This window comes from Trichomonas vaginalis, chromosome I (genome assembly GCF_026262505.1).
Source record: "Trichomonas vaginalis G3 chromosome I, whole genome shotgun sequence".
In the NCBI taxonomy this organism is placed as follows: domain Eukaryota; phylum Parabasalia; order Trichomonadida; family Trichomonadidae; genus Trichomonas; species Trichomonas vaginalis.
The window spans coordinates 2,817,546-2,837,007 of NC_067203.1; the positions used below are offsets into that span (position 1 = coordinate 2,817,546).

Genomic DNA, 19,462 nt, shown 5'->3' on the forward strand with positions numbered 1-19,462 from the left:
TGGATCTCATAATTTCATTGATAAAATTCTATGAGCTTTCACAAAATTAAAAAATTTTAATGGCAGAATTTAATTAAAAATGAATCATCTGGATTATAATGAGCTCTTATTAGCAAGTAAAGATTACCATGAAATATTCAAAAAATTGTATATGCTTAAATCATGTAATGAAACTGAAATCTTCAAACTGTACGACGATATCAAAAATAAAATAATAGAAACTAAGATACTTTTACCATCACAGGTTCTTACGATCATTACAAATGCTTCATTATACAATAATCGCTACACACGGTCATATTGGACTCTTTGCAAAAGGTTGATTGAGGAATATCATCCAAATCAGATCCAATTCAATTCACATATATTCTATTATTTTTATTACAAAGAATATGGTGTTGTTTTTGATAAACCAATACAAAGATCGATTTATAAATACGAACATTTTGAAAATTCATTGGATGTTCACGAAAAAAACACAATTTATGAAGCAATTATGAATGACAATAAAGAGTTATTTATATCGCTCACAGAAATATCAAACTTTAAGCACAATCAAATTCTCAAAAGTGATTTTTATCCAAATAATTCTAACCAAGGATATTCATTACTTGAATTGTGCTGCTATTATGGATCTGTTAATTGTTTTAAGTTTTTAAGAACAAAATTTAACTCTAAGATCACTCCTACATGCCTTCAATTTTCATTTTTAGGCGGGAATCCAGACATCATGAGTGAATGTTTGAAATCTCAAAAACCAGATAAAGAATGCATGAAATATGCAATTATTTCACACAACATTGATTTTGCAACATATTTGATGAACGAGCATCGAATTCCAATCGATATAAAACTATGCAATGAATTTAATAACATTGAAGCATCTTTTGTTTATTTAGATAAAACAAAAGATATCTCTGATTGGCTTAATTTTTCATCAAACTTCCACATTCCATCACTTTGGAAATATCTAATTTCAAAAGGTATTGACATCAATACAAAGTGCAGTTATCATGGTAATTTCCTTCATTTAGCAGTTATAGAAAACAAAAAAGAAAAGGTTGAATTTCTTTTATTGCTTGGTGCAGATATTGATGCAGGTAATATAAATGGAAAGACTCCCCTTATTTTGGCTATGAAAAATAGGTATTTCGATATTGCCAAATATCTTGTTGAGCATGGCGCAAATGTTAATGCAGTTGACAATAATGGAGATGATGCAATTAATCTAGCAATAGATTACAATCACATTGATCTATTAAAGCTGTTTATATCACATGGAAATATAAATGGATCACCAAAAAAAATTCCTCTTCACAATGCAATCTCAAGATGCAACGAAGAATTAACAGAATTTTTAATATCAATGGGTGCAAATGTTAATGAAAAAGATATATATGGAAAAACAGCTCTTCATCTGGCCGCATTACAATCTAATATTGAGTTAGCAGAATTTTTAATATCAAATGGCGCAAATATCCATTTGAGAGATAGTGATAGTCGAAACACTCTATATTATGCATTAAGTTCTGATAATTGTACAATTGAACTAATTGAATTTTTAATCTCAAAAGGTGCAAATGTTAATTCAAAAGATTTTCTTGGAAAGGATGCTCTTCATTATGCAATGGAAAAAACACTAATATTGATATAACAGAATATTTAATTTCTCATGGAGGGGATGTCAATTCAAGAGATTTTGAAGATAAAACACCTCTCCATTATGCTGCCTTTTATGAAACTATCGAGAAAGCAAAAACTCTTATTCTCCATGGTGCGGATGTTAATATGAAAGATATATATGGAAAAACAGCTCTTCATATAGGATCTAATAAAAGCCCAGATTTAATACGTTTTTTAATATCAAATGGAGCAGATGTTAATTTGAAAGATAATGATGGACAGACTTTCCTCCACCAAATTTATTCTCCCTCCAATCTGGCTGCAATATGGGGAGTGTTACTTACACATGCTGTCGATATCAATGCAAAAGACAAAAAAGGGTGCACTCCTCTTCATTATGCAGTAATAAGGGGATTGGTGAAATTAGTTAAATTTCTTGTTTCTCATGGAGTAGATGTCAATTCAAAAGATTTTTTGGGATCGACACCTCTTCATTACGCAGCAGAACAATTTAGTTTTGATATTGTCGAGGTACTTATTTCTAACGGTGCAAATATCAATGAGAAAAACAATAAAAATCAAACTGCTCTCTCCCTTGCTATTGAATCACCACCTGAATATAAAATTTATTACAATAAGACAATTGAACTTCTTAAGTCGAATGGTGGCATATGTTAACAAGAGGGATAATTGCAAATAGTTTTTCTGAATGGAGGTAAAAATTTTTTAGATATTTTAAGTCCCACACAAGATATCTAAAATTAGTGCTATAAAAGTGACACTATTCGCAAAACAGCATCCTTACATAGCCTGTTCGTATTATAATAAAACTAATATATCAATGGCAATTTTGAAAAATGAGATTTATAACGATGGAAGAAAAGTGACCATTCAAAAATTTGATTCATAACCTACAGTCCCCACAAAATCGGAGTTGAGAGGCAATTCAATTTTTTTGAGAGAAAAAAACGTGCGAGAAAAATATTATACTTGATTTATATTAATAAGCAAAATTATCGATAAATAATATTTGAAAACTTGTAAATATTTCTTACTTATAATCATTGTTTCTCATAATAATTTAATTATCCATATGTTACTTTAGCTGTATCAAGACAAATTTTTTCATAAAAATAATCTTGAAGAATTCGCAAATTTCAAACTCAACGTTAAGCTGATTTTATATTTTATTATACATTTCCATATCATATATGTACTAGTTAAGCTGAAATAGTGTCAATATGTTTTTCTGAGGAAAAAATGCTCGTTTATTATTTTTTGCATCTTGCAATAAGTGCTAGTATTCCAGGCTAAAAGCAGTCGCAAACTAACAAATTGTTAGCATTTCACCTCTAGCTCAGAAATAACAAGAATCATAACTCATTCAGCATTATTTGCAATTTCAATTCGACAAAAGCTTTTCAATTGCTCAATTCTCTTATTTATTTCCAGTGAAAATCCCAAATTCTTATAATAGAGCTCAAGAACGCAATCAAAGAAAAATTTATTTTCATTTATTACCAAATTTCCATGAATTCTTTCCAAAATAGAATTTAAACAATGGACATAGCCTGTATTTGTATTTTCCAACTCCAAATTAGTTGGTTTTTGTTGACGATTGCTATCGTCTTTTTTTCACCAAAATCTATTTATTATTAATCTTTGTCTTGTATATAGATAATAAAAATCTCTTTCTTAAAATTTTTATTAACTCTCATAGAAAAAAAAGTCTCAAATTCCGCGATGAGTACTTTGCCCTCTCAATCGAAATTTGAGTAGTGAGGTTTACAAAATCCAATTGAATACACAGAGGTTTACATTTTATTTTTTGAGAGCCCTCACTACTGAGATTTTGGGACCACTATACCTTACAAGATATTGACAAATTTTCTATGATCTACACTCCTGAACAGCAAACAAACAAAACTTCCCAACAGATTTGCAAAATCTACTATTTTTAAATACCCTCACACAAATACATGATAATCTCTCAGTTATTTAACATTTTTCCCCCTATTTATCTAGAGTCTTTATAACAATCAAATTCTGTATTGTCGTAAATAAATTGTGCTATTTTTATTCTAAAGATAAGATTCTTGGCTGACTACATTAATGGGGATACTTACTACAAGATTAAGTATCCAGATCACAACTTAGTCCGCACAAAGGCACAGTTCAAACTCTTACAAAGTGTTGAAGCTCACATGCAAGAAATGAAGGACTTCATCGCTTCATTATAAGTTAATTTTGATTAATTTATACCTCAATGAAATAAAAACTCTCAATATATCTCTCCATTTTTATTTAATCTTGGAAAATTGCTAGTTATCATTTTGTTTATTCATTTATGTCTAAATTTTTAATTTGCTCAAAATAATCCTTACCAGAATTCAAATTTAAAGCAACAAATATTGATTCTACCAAAAATTTAGTTAAAGTGTATTATTAAATTGATATAAATTTCATGTTTTACATTTATGATTTCTTGAATCATCATAAATTCCCTGATTATCAATTAAATTCGAGCCTTCACACGAATCTGATGTAAATATTTAAATCAATAGCGAATTTTTACCGATGTAAAATATTGAAACTTCTTTCAATTTTTTTTCAATTTCAATCTTAGATGAATATTTTGTTTTTTCTTGGAGTAGTATCCATTCGACGTGGACCTTTTCTGTACAAAAGTAGTCAACAAACAGATCCACTCGTATCTATGGATGCAAATACTCCATATATGATAGAAATTGCGGAACAATTTTTTATAAAAAAGATATCAGTTTCATTATCTCTATCAAATACAACATACATAATTACAGAATCAGAGATACCTCCTGATGGCTATAAAATGATTGAATTCGAAGATTCTGAACTTGATTTTATCTCGTTACCAAAGAAATATTCATTATTTAATCGAATTACAATATCACATTACCCGAAAATTGAAATTTCATCACTTATATTCGTATTAATTGTTGTTGCAATCGCTTTTATCTTTCCATACAAAAAACAAAAAAATGTTTTGCTCGATAAATCAATATTTTTACAGAAAAACGAAAAGAAAGACTTATTATATTTATTTGATAGCTTAGAATGCGATCAAATAAACTCGTATTTAGTTGATCCAGAAAAATCTAGATTTTTCTTTCTTCGACCTGCCAGAGTTGGTCGCAAGACAAAATCTGCTATTGTATACTACGTAGCTTGTTTGCCAATAAAAAATCATTGCTTTATCTTCTGTTGTCAATTTGAAAATACAGATTCCCATCCTGTTCATTTACAATGTAAAGTTACAATGGATGGTGGCCGAGAATGCAAGTCTACAGTCAAGTTTACATCGTACAGAGACTTCAGGCCATTAAAAGTCGAATATATGATCGATAACAATGTAGAGGTTATTACTTATCTCCCGGCAACCTCACTAGGACCACTTGTACCATTCGGAAATCTCATTTCCATCTCGAATTCCATGTTCTTTAACGCAAATGAATTTTTCGATCGCGATTCTCTCCTTAATTTCAACTTTTCTAAGATATTACGTAGTTACTGTACTAAGCTGAACATCGACAGAGCCTATTTCTACACCCCGGAGCACGGATTGTTCCATTTTTACACAAAACAAGGTTTACAAGAGACAAATCTCAACGAAGTCAAGAAGTTGTTCGAGAAATTCTCAGCCAAATCGTCAATTGAACACAATGTTTTCAGAGAAGGAGACACGTGTATGTTCAATAAGTCAGTTTTAAAAGTTATGACAGTTTATACCATTTTAGACATCACAAATATACCTGATGACAAGGGATATTACTATTTCTTCCTCAATCTCATATGCGATTTCTGCGTTTTCTTGTTCCAAATCTCGTTAACTAAAGAACAAAATTTGATGTTCCTCAGATTCGCAGATTTGATATCGAGACCTTCTTCCTACAGCTTGTTCGAGGTTTCCCTTCGCACAAAGACCGTTACTTTGGCAAGATCTACGCTTTTCCCGCCTGATTGTGTTACATTCGACCAAATATTGAATAAAATTTACTCTTCGGGCGATCCGATGATCAAACAGAAGATGGATGCCCTTTTCGAGACATTTATGAACGTAAATGTGGTCAATCAACAATCTTTCGAAATTCATGGCGAAAAACATCAATGGTTCAACATTACGTCATACGCAACAAATGATAGAATCACTAAAGAAGTCATTTGTTCAATTATCGTTGAAGATATAACTCCTATCAAACAACAAGAGATTGACTTGAGGGATTCACTTATCGACCTTAAGTTCTCATCAGAGGCCTTAAGCTTGAACAAATTCTCCGTTAACGGTACCGAAATTACTGATTTGTCAGATAATCTTGGTCGTATCTTAGGAAGGTCGGAACGACCTGTACGTATCGACAAAATCATCCACCCAGCAGACGAAAACCTCATGACGTGGTTCGGAAAGAAGATGGTGACTGTAAGATTGCAAAGAGGAGATGGATCTTACATGTATTTCTCTTTGTTCGCTAATAATAACGTAGGCTTCGCATTTAATACAGATGAAGCGGTTAAAACTCGCGAAAAGCTCCAGATGACTGGAAAAGGTTTACAATTGGCCAGTGTCACTTCCTCTCTCATTTTCTGGAGCTTCGACCTTATCACTGGTACTGTAATGCCACTTCTACAGCAGCCAACTATCTGGGAAACCCTTTCCGTCGATCCACAAACAAAATTCTTCAAATTCTTGGATTTCATCCATCCGGACGAGAAAGAAGCAATAGAAACAACTTTAACAGACCTCAAGGATGAAAAGACAAGAGAATGGACCGGAGAATGCAGAATATTAAAATATGGAAAATATGAGTGGCACAGAATCATATTTGCCATTGCCAAACAACATTTCGTACATGCATTCGCAGCATCCATCAGTTCCCAGAAGGAAACAGCTAAGCAATTTGCAGATAATTGCAAGATAAGAGATATTATCTTCTCAAGTGGCAAATTAACAGTTTGGAAGTACTTCGATGATGATCTACCAGTCACAGAGCATACAAGGCTTATTCCTGGCATTGCAACTGTCGTAAGAGTTAATAGAACATTTGTAAACACTTGTATGGCTCCGGAAGTTGCAGCCGTGTTCAGAGAAAAAATCAGACAGACGATAGAAACTAATGAAGTCATGGAATTCAAAGTTTCTGAAGATGACAGATTTTATTCCATCCGTGGCAAGTACCAGCCGACTTCCAAGCAGGTAGTTGGCATCTGTATCGATGTTACAGATGTAGAACGTGCAAACCAAGAGCTGGAAGAGCAAAGAAAAATTGCGGTTGAAGCAAATAAGCAGAAGACATTGTTCTTAGCGAACATGAGCCACGAAATCAGAACTCCTATGAACCCAATCTTCGGTTTACTCGATATCATAGCCCAAGGCGAAATTACAGGCGAACAAAGATTATTAGTTGACACAATGCGATCACTGTCCTTCCAGTTGCTTAAGTTATTGGACGATACCCTCAATTTGTCTAAAATCGAGCAAGGAGATATGGAAATGAACGTTGCAACATTTGATTTCTGGGCCGCCATTGAACCAGCGATCGTAGCGAGTGCCAGTCGTGCCAGGAAAGACGGTATCAAGTTCATTGTCCGCAGTTCTCCTAAATTCCCGCTCAAGATAAATCATGATGTCCATCTCATCCAGCAAATCCTTAACAACCTCTTCTCCAATGCTCTTAAATTTACTAAGAAGGGATTTATAGAGCTGGCGGTCTCCTGGGCCGAAGAAGAAGACCAAGAAGTGATCAGAATTGCAGTTTCTGATACAGGTATCGGTATCTCCTATGACCAACAAAAGATCATTTTCCAGAGATATTTCCAAGCAGACCCTTCAAATCCTGTACATTACGGTGGATCTGGATTAGGTCTCGCATTAGTCCAAGAAATCGTCCATTTCATTGGAGGATCGCTTAGACTCGAGTCAGAACCAGGAAAAGGCTCAACTTTCTTGATCGATATCCCAATTGAATCCGCATATTTCCCAACATTGCCTGTATTCAAAGGAGCAAGCAAAACAATCATGGTTCTGTCATCCGATGGCATAAATCGTGAAATTATAAGAGCTTGGGCCGTAGATCTTCACTTTGCCGTCAAATTTGTTGAAAATGCGGACGAAGCTCTCGGATTCATGAGAACTGAAGGCGTTGCAGGCACAATTGTCGATACATGTGCAGCGGATGTCAACAAACTCGTTCCTGAAGCTAAAACTCCACTTTGCGCCGTAATTGAAGCCGAAGAAGGTTCAAAAGCCGAATTTCGTATCACAAGACCAATATTGCCGCACGCATTGTGCAAATTCCTCAATTTCTGCCGATTTGGAATCAAAACTAAACACGATACTCAACAATCTTCGGAACCAACGAAGAAGAGAGTCCTCGTCGTTGAAGATAACAAGCAGAACCAGTTTGTCATGAAGAAGATATTGGAAAAACTCGGTTGTTCCTTCGAAATGGCTGATAATGGACAAATTGCAATTGATATCTTGAACGCGAACATCGATAATCCATTTGATCTAGTATTCATGGATTGCCAGATGCCTGTACTTGATGGATTGTCCGCTACTCGCAAGATTAGAGCATCAGGAAAACCTTACGCGAATATGCACATCATTGCATTGACTGCAAACGCAATTGAAGGTGATAGAGAGTCTTGTCTGGCTGCAGGAATGGATGATTACCTCTCTAAACCTGTTAGAATACAACAGATCAAGAATGCTTTGACTATGTTTGATTAATTTATTATTTCATAAATTTTTTGTTTATATTTTTTTTGTCTATACAGATTTTTATTTTTAGACTTTTGTGACATAAGACATTAATGATGTTTCATTTGATAATAATTGTCACTGAATGTGTGATATTCTCTTTGTACTAATTCTTTAGTAGATCTAAAATCTGTTTTGTTTATAAGTATGAAGTCCATTGACCAAGAAATTTGAAAAAGTGAAATATATTTTTTATCTTTTGAGAGAGAGTTGTAATTTTTTGTAATTGATGTGAGCAACTGAGGTCTTTAAGAATATGTATTGATGAGTTACTGAGTGGCAATCTCATATCCATGACGGAACAAATATGTTAATATCTCTTTTTACCCAGATTTGCTTTACTTTTACCACCTCTCGAAAGCTGGGGACACCGCCTATCGTTGGGAGTAGCTATTAAATAGAACCACCAAGGGTATTTTTCGAACTGCCGGTGTAGTGTAGTGGAAACATCTGACATAATGATTCGTTATGCTAAGGTTTGATTTCGATTTAGCCAATTTTTTTCTTTTTTGGATCATGAATTTTTTTTTGGGTCACTATAAGATTTGTTTCATGTTCTAAATCTGCTGCATATGTAATCTATTTTTATTTACCTATTTTTTAAAAATCTATTGGATTGCCAAATTTGAATATATTTAAAATCATAAAAATCCAAAAAAACTATAAATATATGTTTTATGCATAGTGCCGATACTCAAATATCAGATTACTTAGATCCATGAATAATATCCGAATTTTTTTTCTTAAAATTAAACTTCAAAACTTCTTGCAATCTTATTCTTCATTAATTGTAAATTTTTAAAACCATTTTTTTAAAATAATTTTGCGTAAATTTTATTCTCATGTTGTTTTAATCGAAAATTGATACATTTTCAAAAAAATAATATTGACTTATGAAATTCATTTTTAAGGTGAAATAGTATTGTTTTTATTAAAGTATATGAATAATATATAAAAATTAATGAATAATATAAGCAGATTTTTAGTTTACAAAACAAATATGAGCAATGCAATTTCAAACTTTTGCTGGCAATTTCGATATTGCTCAAGTTTGTAGTATTTGTGATACCTATAACATCGGCTTAATCAAAATTCGATTTTTCTTATGAGTTATTGAGAAAATTTGATTGCAATGAGAAGGATTTCGACGTTTTTGATAAACTAAGAGCTGAGCTTTAGGGGTTCAGTTCATTTATGGCTGTAGTTTGATGCGTAGATCTCTTTTTTATTGTAAATTCTTTCAGCATGGAGATCGAGAATGAATCTTTTGAGAACTTTATGAGTTTTTACACCCGTAAAGAGGTCCTTCGAGGAAAGATAGTCCAGACTACATGAAGATGTGGGTTAACAAAAAAAATCCGATGGTTTCCCCATATTCATGTAGATCTTCGAAAAAATGAGCACCAAAAAAGCCAAAAAAATAGGCTTTTTATTGGATTTGTACACTAGATCAATAATCTATTTAGGATCTGACACTCTTTTTAGCCAGAGATATGAGGTCCTTTCTAGGAAAACGATCTATTCATCCATAAAAAAAATGAATTATCGTTTTCCCCAGAAATTACATGGGGAGTGGTAAAAGTAAAGCAAATCTGGGTAATTTTGAAAATATACCAAAATTAAGAATAATCTGCTTCAATTTATTTTTTTTCTGAACTATTTTCTTGATTTGATCCTAATCTTTCTTCAAAAAAATCAAAAATCTTACTAATTCTAAAGTAATCATTTGTATTTTCATAAATATATTGCTTTATATGTGGACTTTATGATGTGTGTATTTTGTTATATAAAAAGCTTTGTTATATTATGAAAAAGCTTTTTTTTTGATAAATAGCGTTATGCATGGGCTTTACATATGGTGCAAATAATGCGGAAAAATTATATTATTCATATTATAGTTTCTAATTATGAGAGAAAGACTTTCAATCATATCAATTCACTCGATTTTTGTTGAAAATAAAGTAGATTGATGATAGATATAAATTAAAGGCTTTTATTCATTCATTTCGAAAAGATAGTTAATCATCTAGAAACATCTCATTCCATGTTTCCAAATTGTGTTCTTCTTGGAGGGTCAAAATGCTTCTTCTTTCTGTTAGACAATAACAAAAAAAGCTTTTGGTATTATTATTATGGTCCTTTTTTCATTTAAGGTACCCTATTCAAAAAATGAAAGGGGGTCCCTCACAAAATTGAAGGGGTACCATTCAAATTCTATCGAAATAGTACCTTAATTAAAAAAGCTCTCAACCGGTACCATTCAAATTCCCTCAAAAATATTGAAAAGATTTTAGGTATGCTGCTAATATAGTTAGTAGCATCATACAGAATGCATAGACAAATTTTTTACTAATTATTTTTTCTTAGCAATTCAAATTCGAGATCGCTTAACTATGCTTAGAATCATAAGCATAATAATTTTGCAAAAGGTATGGGAATAATTTGAAAATTAATTTCAAAATTATTAATACTAGTGCAAGCTAGTGTAAGCATGTAAATGCATATTTGTGCACTGATTCGATACTCTTTTTTTGGAAATTGTACTTTATCTTAAATTTCGAATGCAAATTTTTTGAATATGTGTATTGAAACTGTAACCTTTTGTCTAAGTTGCATTCTAATATAGCTCGAATTCTAAAAATGGGACTTTACTCCTCTTTCTTTGAGAAAATTTTAGACAATAGCCAAATTGCTAATTTTGTTGGAGTAATACCTGCATTGGGAGGTATAATATATTGTTCAGGGTTGAAACAAGGAGGTAGTTAGTGATAAAGCATAGTTACCACATGAAATGCAGTAAAATTTTGAGTCTAAACGTCTTTTAAACCATCAAGTATAAATTATAGAAAAAGATACTTTATATATAGTTAAAATAAAAATGATTAGAAAATAGCGTTTTTGATCAAAATTTCAAATTTTTATTTCCGAATATCTCTATTTGTGTCTAATTAGAGACATTTCTATAATTTTAGTGCGCAGCATATGCAATTCCTCTTTGGTTATTGCATTAATTTCTCAAAAAGAAAAAAGTCTTCAATAATTTTTTCAACAATACAGTACTAAAGCTAAGAACTTCTAAACACATGAAAAGTTATATCATTCTCGTTAATATGTAGATTATCAATGAAAAGAATATTGTGAAATTTGAATATTTTTTAAAATAGAATGTAGAAATACTTATCAATGCTTAAAATAGAGATATGTGAGAGCTAGATCCGTATTTATTTACGTTTTCGTGCATATTTTGAATATCAAATTAAATTAATTTTGAAGATTTTAGCATCTAAAAGTATTTAATGCCCCTATACAAGCAAGGTAATTCTTACATGTCTTAGTAAGTCCAAACTTAATGTTTTATGATATGGGCCTGACCTCTCCATATGGTGACGATAGAAATTGAATTGGGTACCTAAATAAAAAAAAGGAGTTTAATTAGTTTGGCATTCTATTGCTCATCGAGAACATTATTCCAACAACTGCATATATAGAAATACTAAGAATAAACATCGAAAGGAATCCACCTAAGGATTGTGAAGAAGAAAAAACTGAATCTAATTTCTTTAAAACAAAATCATCACAAAATTGGGATTCGGTATGATTAGTATATTTAAGAGAATTGCAATTGTATAATTTCTCGAAATCTTTAATTTCTTGGGATGTATTCCATGATGAAATTAATTTTTGCTTAATTGCTCGAGATGGTGTTTTACTAAGGCCCAAAACTTAAAAAAACACAAAAAAATTAACTTTACTCTTTTGAGATCCTTATCAGATATGCATCAATTTGATGCAGTATCGCAGTTCAAATCTGATTTTTTAATGTAGATGTACTCTAACATCCTTTAAAAAATGCAAAATGATATTAATTAAGCTTTTCATTTCTGTATCATACACGAAACAAAATCGTTCATTATACTAAAATTTATCAAAGTTTGATTAATGAAAAAATAATATCTAAATTTTTACATTGAGTCGGCTATTGATATGGTTAATATTAAATCTTGTAAAAATTGGCATTATCCAGAATAATACCCACTAAAATACACAATTTTTTTTAAAAAAATTTTATCAATTGTTATGGTATATCTTTATGATAATGAATAAAATGCTTATTTTTCATAAGTAAATACATAATTTATGCTTAAACACAAAAAATAACACGAAAATTTTTGGCCAACATATCTAAACTAAGGATAATGGTTTGAATATATAAACAATAATACTTTGTCCAGGGAATTAAATTTGTGCTATCCAATTGTCAATTCTTTGAATTTTTTTTAAATGCAAGATATCCCGGCATTAGCCTCAATAAATATATATATTATGCATCATAATATTAGTTTGTAATGACATTAAAGCAAAATTCCTAATTTCTTCTCAATTAAATTCCTTGAAAAACATTGGAATTAATGATTGGAAATAGGTCAAAAAATTCCTAATATAAAACTTATACTTAAGATAAAATTAAAATTCGAAAATATCTATTTTTCAAAACACGCATCCAAAAGCGAAAAAATTCGAAAAAATCATGTTCTTATAAAACTCACTGATTTTGCAATTTTTATGAGATTTGAAGTGATAGAATATATTACCATCTTATTGAAACATATGCTTCATTGTTGTATTCACATAATATTAATCAGAACACTAGGAAAAGTAGATTTTCGAAAAATGACGATAACGATTATTTGCAAATCGCCTCTCAATTTTGAGAGACTTTCAATTTTTACAGTGGACCCTTAAATGAATTTTCCTGAGATGTAAATGTAGCTGAAAGTAATAAAAGGATCGAAATACTGTATATAAAATTCATAAGGAATCTAAAAAGTTGAACTTTCTTTTTGAATGTGTATTTATATTGAAGAACAAATGCTAAAAGCATTGCGGAGCTTGTAATAATAACAAATATAGTGTATCCGTATAAACTTTTTGGTGCCAATTTGAATAAAGAACACTCTTCGTAGGCAGTTTTAATACTGAGGCTGACAATTAATGTGGCTAATGGGCTTACAATTTCAAAAATTGTTAAAAATACTCCAGAACCTACCATTATGATCATAAATATCGAAGCACAGTCGGGCGGTGCTCCAAGATTATCATTCATTCAACAAAAATGAAAAGAATTCTAAGATTAATCTGCCAAAATAGTGTAATTGTCACCATTTTTTATTCCTATGGCTTAGATTATGATAAATTTTAATTGGAATTATCAAATTTTTAATTTTAAATACAAATTCAGTGATATTATAACAATGAATACAATAATATTACACTTAGATGTAATCGCGTACGATAATGTTTGAAAAATTTTATCAAGAAATAAAAAACATTTTAAACAAACTACATTAAAATTATGCTTGGCTGAGAAGGAACCTAGTGTTATCAGAAACTGACTCAAGTTCAGGGTTATTTCTTTCAGCGCATCTCTTTGCAGTAATAACAATAATAAATGACAGCATAATTGCTCCCGCACATACTGACAGGAAGATAGTAACGTATAAGTTTGGAGTATCGCATCTATAATTTCTAAGATTCGAATCAAATTTAGCAATCTGCCCTGGATTCATTTTTTTGGTTTTGCCTTCATACCATTTCTTGTATTTCTCTGTTTCATTTCCGGGGTATGTCGTTTTCTCTTGAATTATCTTGCAATACTTAGGTTCAGACATAACAATAACCATAATTAAATCGACAACTTCGCCAATGCCAGCAAGAAGGCTAAGTGTCATAAATAAACTTGCTAAGAAATTTAATTTGCATTTTACTAAGAATCTGTTAAGAGTTGCTGCAATAAATGAAATGATCGGGAATATCCATCCACAAAGTACAACAATGTATAAATTATAGGCTTCATCGTTATCATTTTGCCAAAAAGGGAAATCATATCGAATATTTGACCACCAAATCCCAACAACAATAACTGCACCTAATAGGCCAACTACGGAACTCATTCCTAAAATGAGGGCGAAAGCATCTAGTATGATTTTTGAAGCTTTCACCATTTTATGATAAAAATTTGACATTTTTCCATCATATAAACTTCGATGTCACTTTTGCGGCCGAGCGGAGTGAGGCCGCAAAAGTGACATCGAGGTTTACATGAATGGGTTCTATAGATATACAGCTTGACCGGTAGAAAAGCGGATCGATTTTTATCAATAATTGGACATTCTATTTTTAATAAAATAAACATATATTTATATGGGAAATTAGGGAGATCTGAAACTCAAAAATTATTTTTGATTTTTAATATGATGAATGTAATTGTGATAATATGTACATTACAAATAAAATATTAATTCGGAACAACGATGAGATGTGATAAATTTGATTCTCTCAAAAATCGATTTTGGGGTTTTAATATTAATTTGTATCTTATATGCATATAGGATATATAATAATTTTAAAACATCAAAAAGTGACGATTTGCGGTTAGAAAAAGTCATCAAAACACTTTTTAATGATTTGATTTAACATATGCATAGACCATCTCTTTGATATTTAACTTCAATTTCCCGAAATGAAAAGGATTTGAACAAAAACGATTATTTTACGATCATTTTTTGTAAATTTTTTTAAATTGAGACTGACATCTCTAAAATCTTCTAAAAAATCCAAATATCAAATAAAATAATATCATTAAAATTCCTCTCAATTTAAAAAATTTTTATAAATTGAGACTTCAATCTCTAAAATCTTCTAAAAAATCCATATATCACAAAAAATCACGATATTATTTTTATTCTCAATTTCAAAAATTTTTTTTGTACTGACTTTCTTTTTCAATAACAGCATGGCAGAAATTTGAAACGAAGTTTCAAATTTCTCAATCTTGCATTCTGGGCACTTACGTGCCCAGAATGCTAAAAGGCGCGTAGCGCCGTCTCTGAATATCAAATTTATTATAATTTATGAAATTTCAAATAAAATTTATGAAATTTCAAATAAAATCGATCTGTTATAACACACTGGTGCATGACAGCCTTGTTATCCATTCATGGGTTATATATATACGGTCTAGGTGAAGACATTGCGGATCGAAGATCCGCAATGTCTGAACCCCCCAAATTTATATTAAAAAGTATGTTATTATATGGGAAAAATTCGAGATTTCGAACTCAGAATTTAGAATTGGGTTATTTTGGATTCTTTCGCTTTGGGAGGGCGCAAAGCGCCCTCCCAAAGCGATAAAAGGTCGAAAATGCTTATCGAATAAAATCATATATCAGAAAAAATGACTTTGGATATGATAAATATCATTGTTATAATTGATACATATTATATTGCACATTATTTTGAAATTTTATTTTTTCAAAATTTTCAAAATTTAATTTTGATTTATATCTAAATATTATATGATTTTAAGATAGCATCTCTCAATTTTATTAAAACGGTTTTTGGTTTCCCTCAAATATGTTAAAATTGAGAAAAACAAAACATTTTTAGGTGAAGCACTCTGAAGTTCTGAGCCAGACTTCAGATATCTCGATACAGTGAAGTACCCAAAATCATCTGCATTTGCCATAAATATTTATCGCTCGAATTTTGCAATTGAACTTTGCGTTCGATATCTGATTATACATACTTTCGAAATTGTAAGACCTAGCGACCACACACTAACACAATCACTCAGCCGAATCAATTGATCCAATTCTCCATTATATTATTGGTTTATAATAAGAAAATTTGATAAAAAGTCAAAAAATAAGCGATATCAAAGATTACTTTATGGGTGTACTATTAATTGACCCTTTTCTGATTAATTGCGAATTACTGAAATGTATTTATTTGTTAGATTCTTATATAAATTTTAAAAATCTCTTTATTTTCTTAAGTTCTACTTACAATTTGTAATCTTTTATTTCATAGTAAGGATGTCAATTTGGAAGAAAAGTGAGAAAATTCCTAAAATGCTAAAAATGAATTTTCCAAACGTATTTTTTTATCTCATTTTTTTGATGAGTAGGTGACAAAAGTGCATACTCTTAAACAACCATCGGATTTCCGGGTGAAATCGTGACACACTTTCGTCTTTCGTAGGCAGTGGTGGTTGTTACAAAAGGTAACTTCGAATGTAGCGTGAAATCTGCAAAAAAAATTCTGAAATTTGAATGGATAACACAAAAATTGAATAGTTTACGTCAATAAAAAAGAGAAAAATGAAGCTAATGTGTCTCGAACCTAGAACTTAGAGCAGCAATCCCACTGTTTATCCCATTACACTAAATGCATCTCTCACCTCAGTGAATGAGATCAACTATATGATAACTTTTTCCCCATTATATTCTTGTGGAAAAGTGACAAATAGCAACTTTGACCCTCTCTCTTTTTTTGATTTTGAAAAAAATTTGGAGAGAAGAACTCTTCGTTTTTGAATTTTATCACGATGGTTTTAAAGTATATTAGACAAATGTATTGGTATTACTATTTTTGTATATTTTGAGAGAAAATCCCTAAAAAGTGAGAAAATCTAAGACGGTTTGAGAAAATATATAAACTATTGAAAATTTGAATTAAACTTCTAATTTGGAAAAAAGAAATTTGGAAAGAAGAAAATTCAAAAATCGAGATTTAGACTCAGTATCAAAAAAAAAAAAAAAAAAAAAAAAAAAAAAGGTAGTGGGGCTTCCAGGCACTTCGTGCCTTCTAGCCCTGAAGATGTTTAGTATAAATGAAGTTTTTATTCGGAAAATTGTTAGTCTTCTTGGTCGAAAACATTATATATGTTTTCATGTTTTGTCAAGACTTCTTCTTCGTAAATGTTTTGTCAAGACTTCTTCGTAAATGTTTTGTCAAGACTTCATCGTAAATGTTTTGTCAAGACTTCTTCTTCGTAAATGTTTTGTCATGATTTCATCGTAAATGTTTTGTCATGATTTCATCGTAATGAGCGTAAATGACCAAAAAATAATGTTTATGTTAGAATGTTAGATCTAACACCTTTTCTAACATGTTTTCTAACATCGTAGAAAACTCATGAATTTCATCGTAAATGTTTTGTCATGACTTCTTCGTAATGAGCGTAAATGACCAAAAAATAATGTTTATGTTAGAATGTTAGATCTAACACCTTTTCTAACATGTTTTCTAACATCGTAGAAAACTCATGAATTTCATCGTAAAGACTTTGTCAAGACTTCTTCGTAAAGACTTTGTTAAGACTTCTTCGTAAATGTTTTGTCAAGACTTCTTCGTAAATGTTTTGTCAAGACTTCTTCGTAAATGTTTTGTCAAGACTTCTTCTTCGTAAAATCAGACAAAAATAATGTTTAGGGTAGAAGGTTAGATATAACCTCTTTTCTAACCTCTTTTCTACCCTCTTGAATTTTCAAGACTTCTTCGTAAATGTTTTGTCAAGACTTCTTCGTAAATGTTTTGTCAAGACTTCTTCGTAAATGTTTTGTCAAGACTTCTTCGTAAAATCAGACAAAAATAATGTTTAGGTGAAGAGGTGAGATTTCACCTGTTTTTTCACCTAATTTTTCACCCTCTTGAATTTTCATGAAATTTACACCAAAAATATATTTTAGGTGAAGAGGTGAGATTTCACCTGTTTTTTCACCTCTTTTCTCACCTCTTGAATTTTCATGAAATTTACACCAAAAATATACTACTAGGGTCATTTTACGAAGAAATCTCAACAAAGTCTTTACGAAGAAATCTCAACAAAACATAGACAAGAAAGTTCATGAGAAATTAGATGAAGAAGTCTTAACAAAGTCTTTACGAAGAAATTCATGAAAATTCAAGAGGTGAGAAATGAGGTGAAAAAAGAGGTGAAATCTCACCTCTTCACCTAAAATATATTTTTGGTCATTTACGAAGAAATCTCAACAAAGTCTTTACGAAGAAGTCTTAACAAAGTCTTTACGAAGAAGTCTTAACAAAGTCTTTACGAAGAAATTCATGAAAATTCAAGAGGGTAGAAAACATGTTAGAAAAGGTGTTAGATCTAACATTCTAACATAAACATTATTTTTGGTGTAAATTTCATGAGTTTTGTATGTTTTAGACCATGTTAGAAAACATGTTAGAAAAGAGGTTAGATCTAACATTCTAACATAAAATATATTTTTATTGAATTCCGTATGAAATTTCATGAGTTTTGTATGTTTTAGACCATGTTAGAAAACATGTTAGAAAACATGTTAGATCTAACATTCTAACATAAAATATATTTTTGGGTCATTTACACTCATTTACGAAGAAATCTCAACAAAGTCTTTACGAAGAAATCTCAACAAAGAAATTTTATTGGTAAGTAAATGTGGTTTGAAATAGGACTACTTGTTTTAGGTTTTTTCCATTGTGTCATTTACTTATTTGACGTGGCAGAAAGATATAGAGAATATGAAGATGAACCAATGCCTGCAAATGTTCAGCATATGTACTCGTAAGAGATATTTTTATCTAATATTAAATGGACGCACAGAACTTAGCGAATGCACAGCAACCTGGACAACCAAACCCAGAGAATATTCCAAATGAAGTTAGAATACAAACTGCAATGGCAAACTATGGTCAAGTGCCAACAGATGTACAAATGCAAACTGCCATGTCAAATGACGCTGCGTTAGGCTTACCACCATGGTATGCAAATATGAGATGGAAAGAGTTTTATACAAACCCTGAGGTGGGATATAAACAACTCTATGCAGATGACGCGAACACAGGAGTTGACCCAGAGTATGTTTTCTACCAGAGGAGAAATAGAATGTATGAGCTCCAGTTAAAGAATGCTATGGAACTCAACAGGAAACGTAAGAGACTAGGCGGACATTAGATTTTTACATATAGTAAAATGGGTTTCTTCAGTAGTATTGGAAACTTCTTTCGAAATGTTGGAAGAGGTATATGGAATGGAATAAAAACCGTAGGAAGAGGAATTTGGAACGGAGTCAAAAATATTGGTAAAAGAGTAGGTCAGTTTGTTGGTATTATACCTAAAGACCCTGAACCAGAAGAACAAGCTCCTGTTATACAACAGCCTGAACCTGCACCACAGTCTAGTTGGCAACCAAATCCAACACCTCAACCGTATTAAAA

The 19,462-nt window shown here is 31.1% G+C and overlaps 5 protein-coding genes across 5 annotated transcripts, besides 2 other annotated features; 4 read left to right on the forward strand and 1 right to left on the reverse strand.

The window, feature by feature from the left end:
- Positions 1-151: 151 nt before the first annotated feature.
- Positions 152-1,654, forward strand: TVAGG3_0917420 (spectrin binding; the record flags this gene model as incomplete). Its single annotated transcript, XM_001301890.1, has 1 exon — positions 152-1,654. The coding sequence occupies one exon, from the start codon at positions 152-154 to the stop codon at positions 1,652-1,654; it is 1,503 nt and encodes a 500-aa protein (XP_001301891.1).
- Positions 1,655-1,788: 134 nt separating this feature from the next.
- On the forward strand, positions 1,789-2,301 carry TVAGG3_0917430 (spectrin binding; the record flags this gene model as incomplete). Its single annotated transcript, XM_001301889.1, has 1 exon — positions 1,789-2,301. One exon carries the CDS (start codon positions 1,789-1,791, stop codon positions 2,299-2,301), a length of 513 nt encoding a protein of 170 aa, XP_001301890.1.
- Positions 2,302-4,249: 1,948 nt separating this feature from the next.
- Positions 4,250-8,420, forward strand: TVAGG3_0917440 (phosphorelay sensor kinase protein; the record flags this gene model as incomplete). The annotated part of the gene is made up of 1 exon (XM_001301888.2): positions 4,250-8,386. The coding sequence occupies one exon, from the start codon at positions 4,250-4,252 to the stop codon at positions 8,384-8,386; it is 4,137 nt and encodes a 1,378-aa protein (XP_001301889.1).
- A 3,684-nt stretch (positions 8,421-12,104) lies between these two features.
- Positions 12,105-13,155: a mobile genetic element.
- Positions 13,156-13,616: 461 nt separating this feature from the next.
- On the reverse strand, positions 13,617-14,439 carry TVAGG3_0917460 (uncharacterized protein; the record flags this gene model as incomplete). Its single annotated transcript, XM_001295249.1, has 1 exon — positions 13,768-14,367. The coding sequence occupies one exon, from the start codon at positions 14,365-14,367 to the stop codon at positions 13,768-13,770; it is 600 nt and encodes a 199-aa protein (XP_001295250.1).
- Positions 14,440-16,376: 1,937 nt separating this feature from the next.
- Positions 16,377-16,406: a mobile genetic element.
- A 2,811-nt stretch (positions 16,407-19,217) lies between these two features.
- Positions 19,218-19,460, forward strand: TVAGG3_0917480 (serine threonine-protein phosphatase family; the record flags this gene model as incomplete). The annotated part of the gene is made up of 1 exon (XM_051252074.1): positions 19,218-19,460. The coding sequence occupies one exon, from the start codon at positions 19,218-19,220 to the stop codon at positions 19,458-19,460; it is 243 nt and encodes an 80-aa protein (XP_051077648.1).
- Positions 19,461-19,462: the final 2 nt, after the last annotated feature.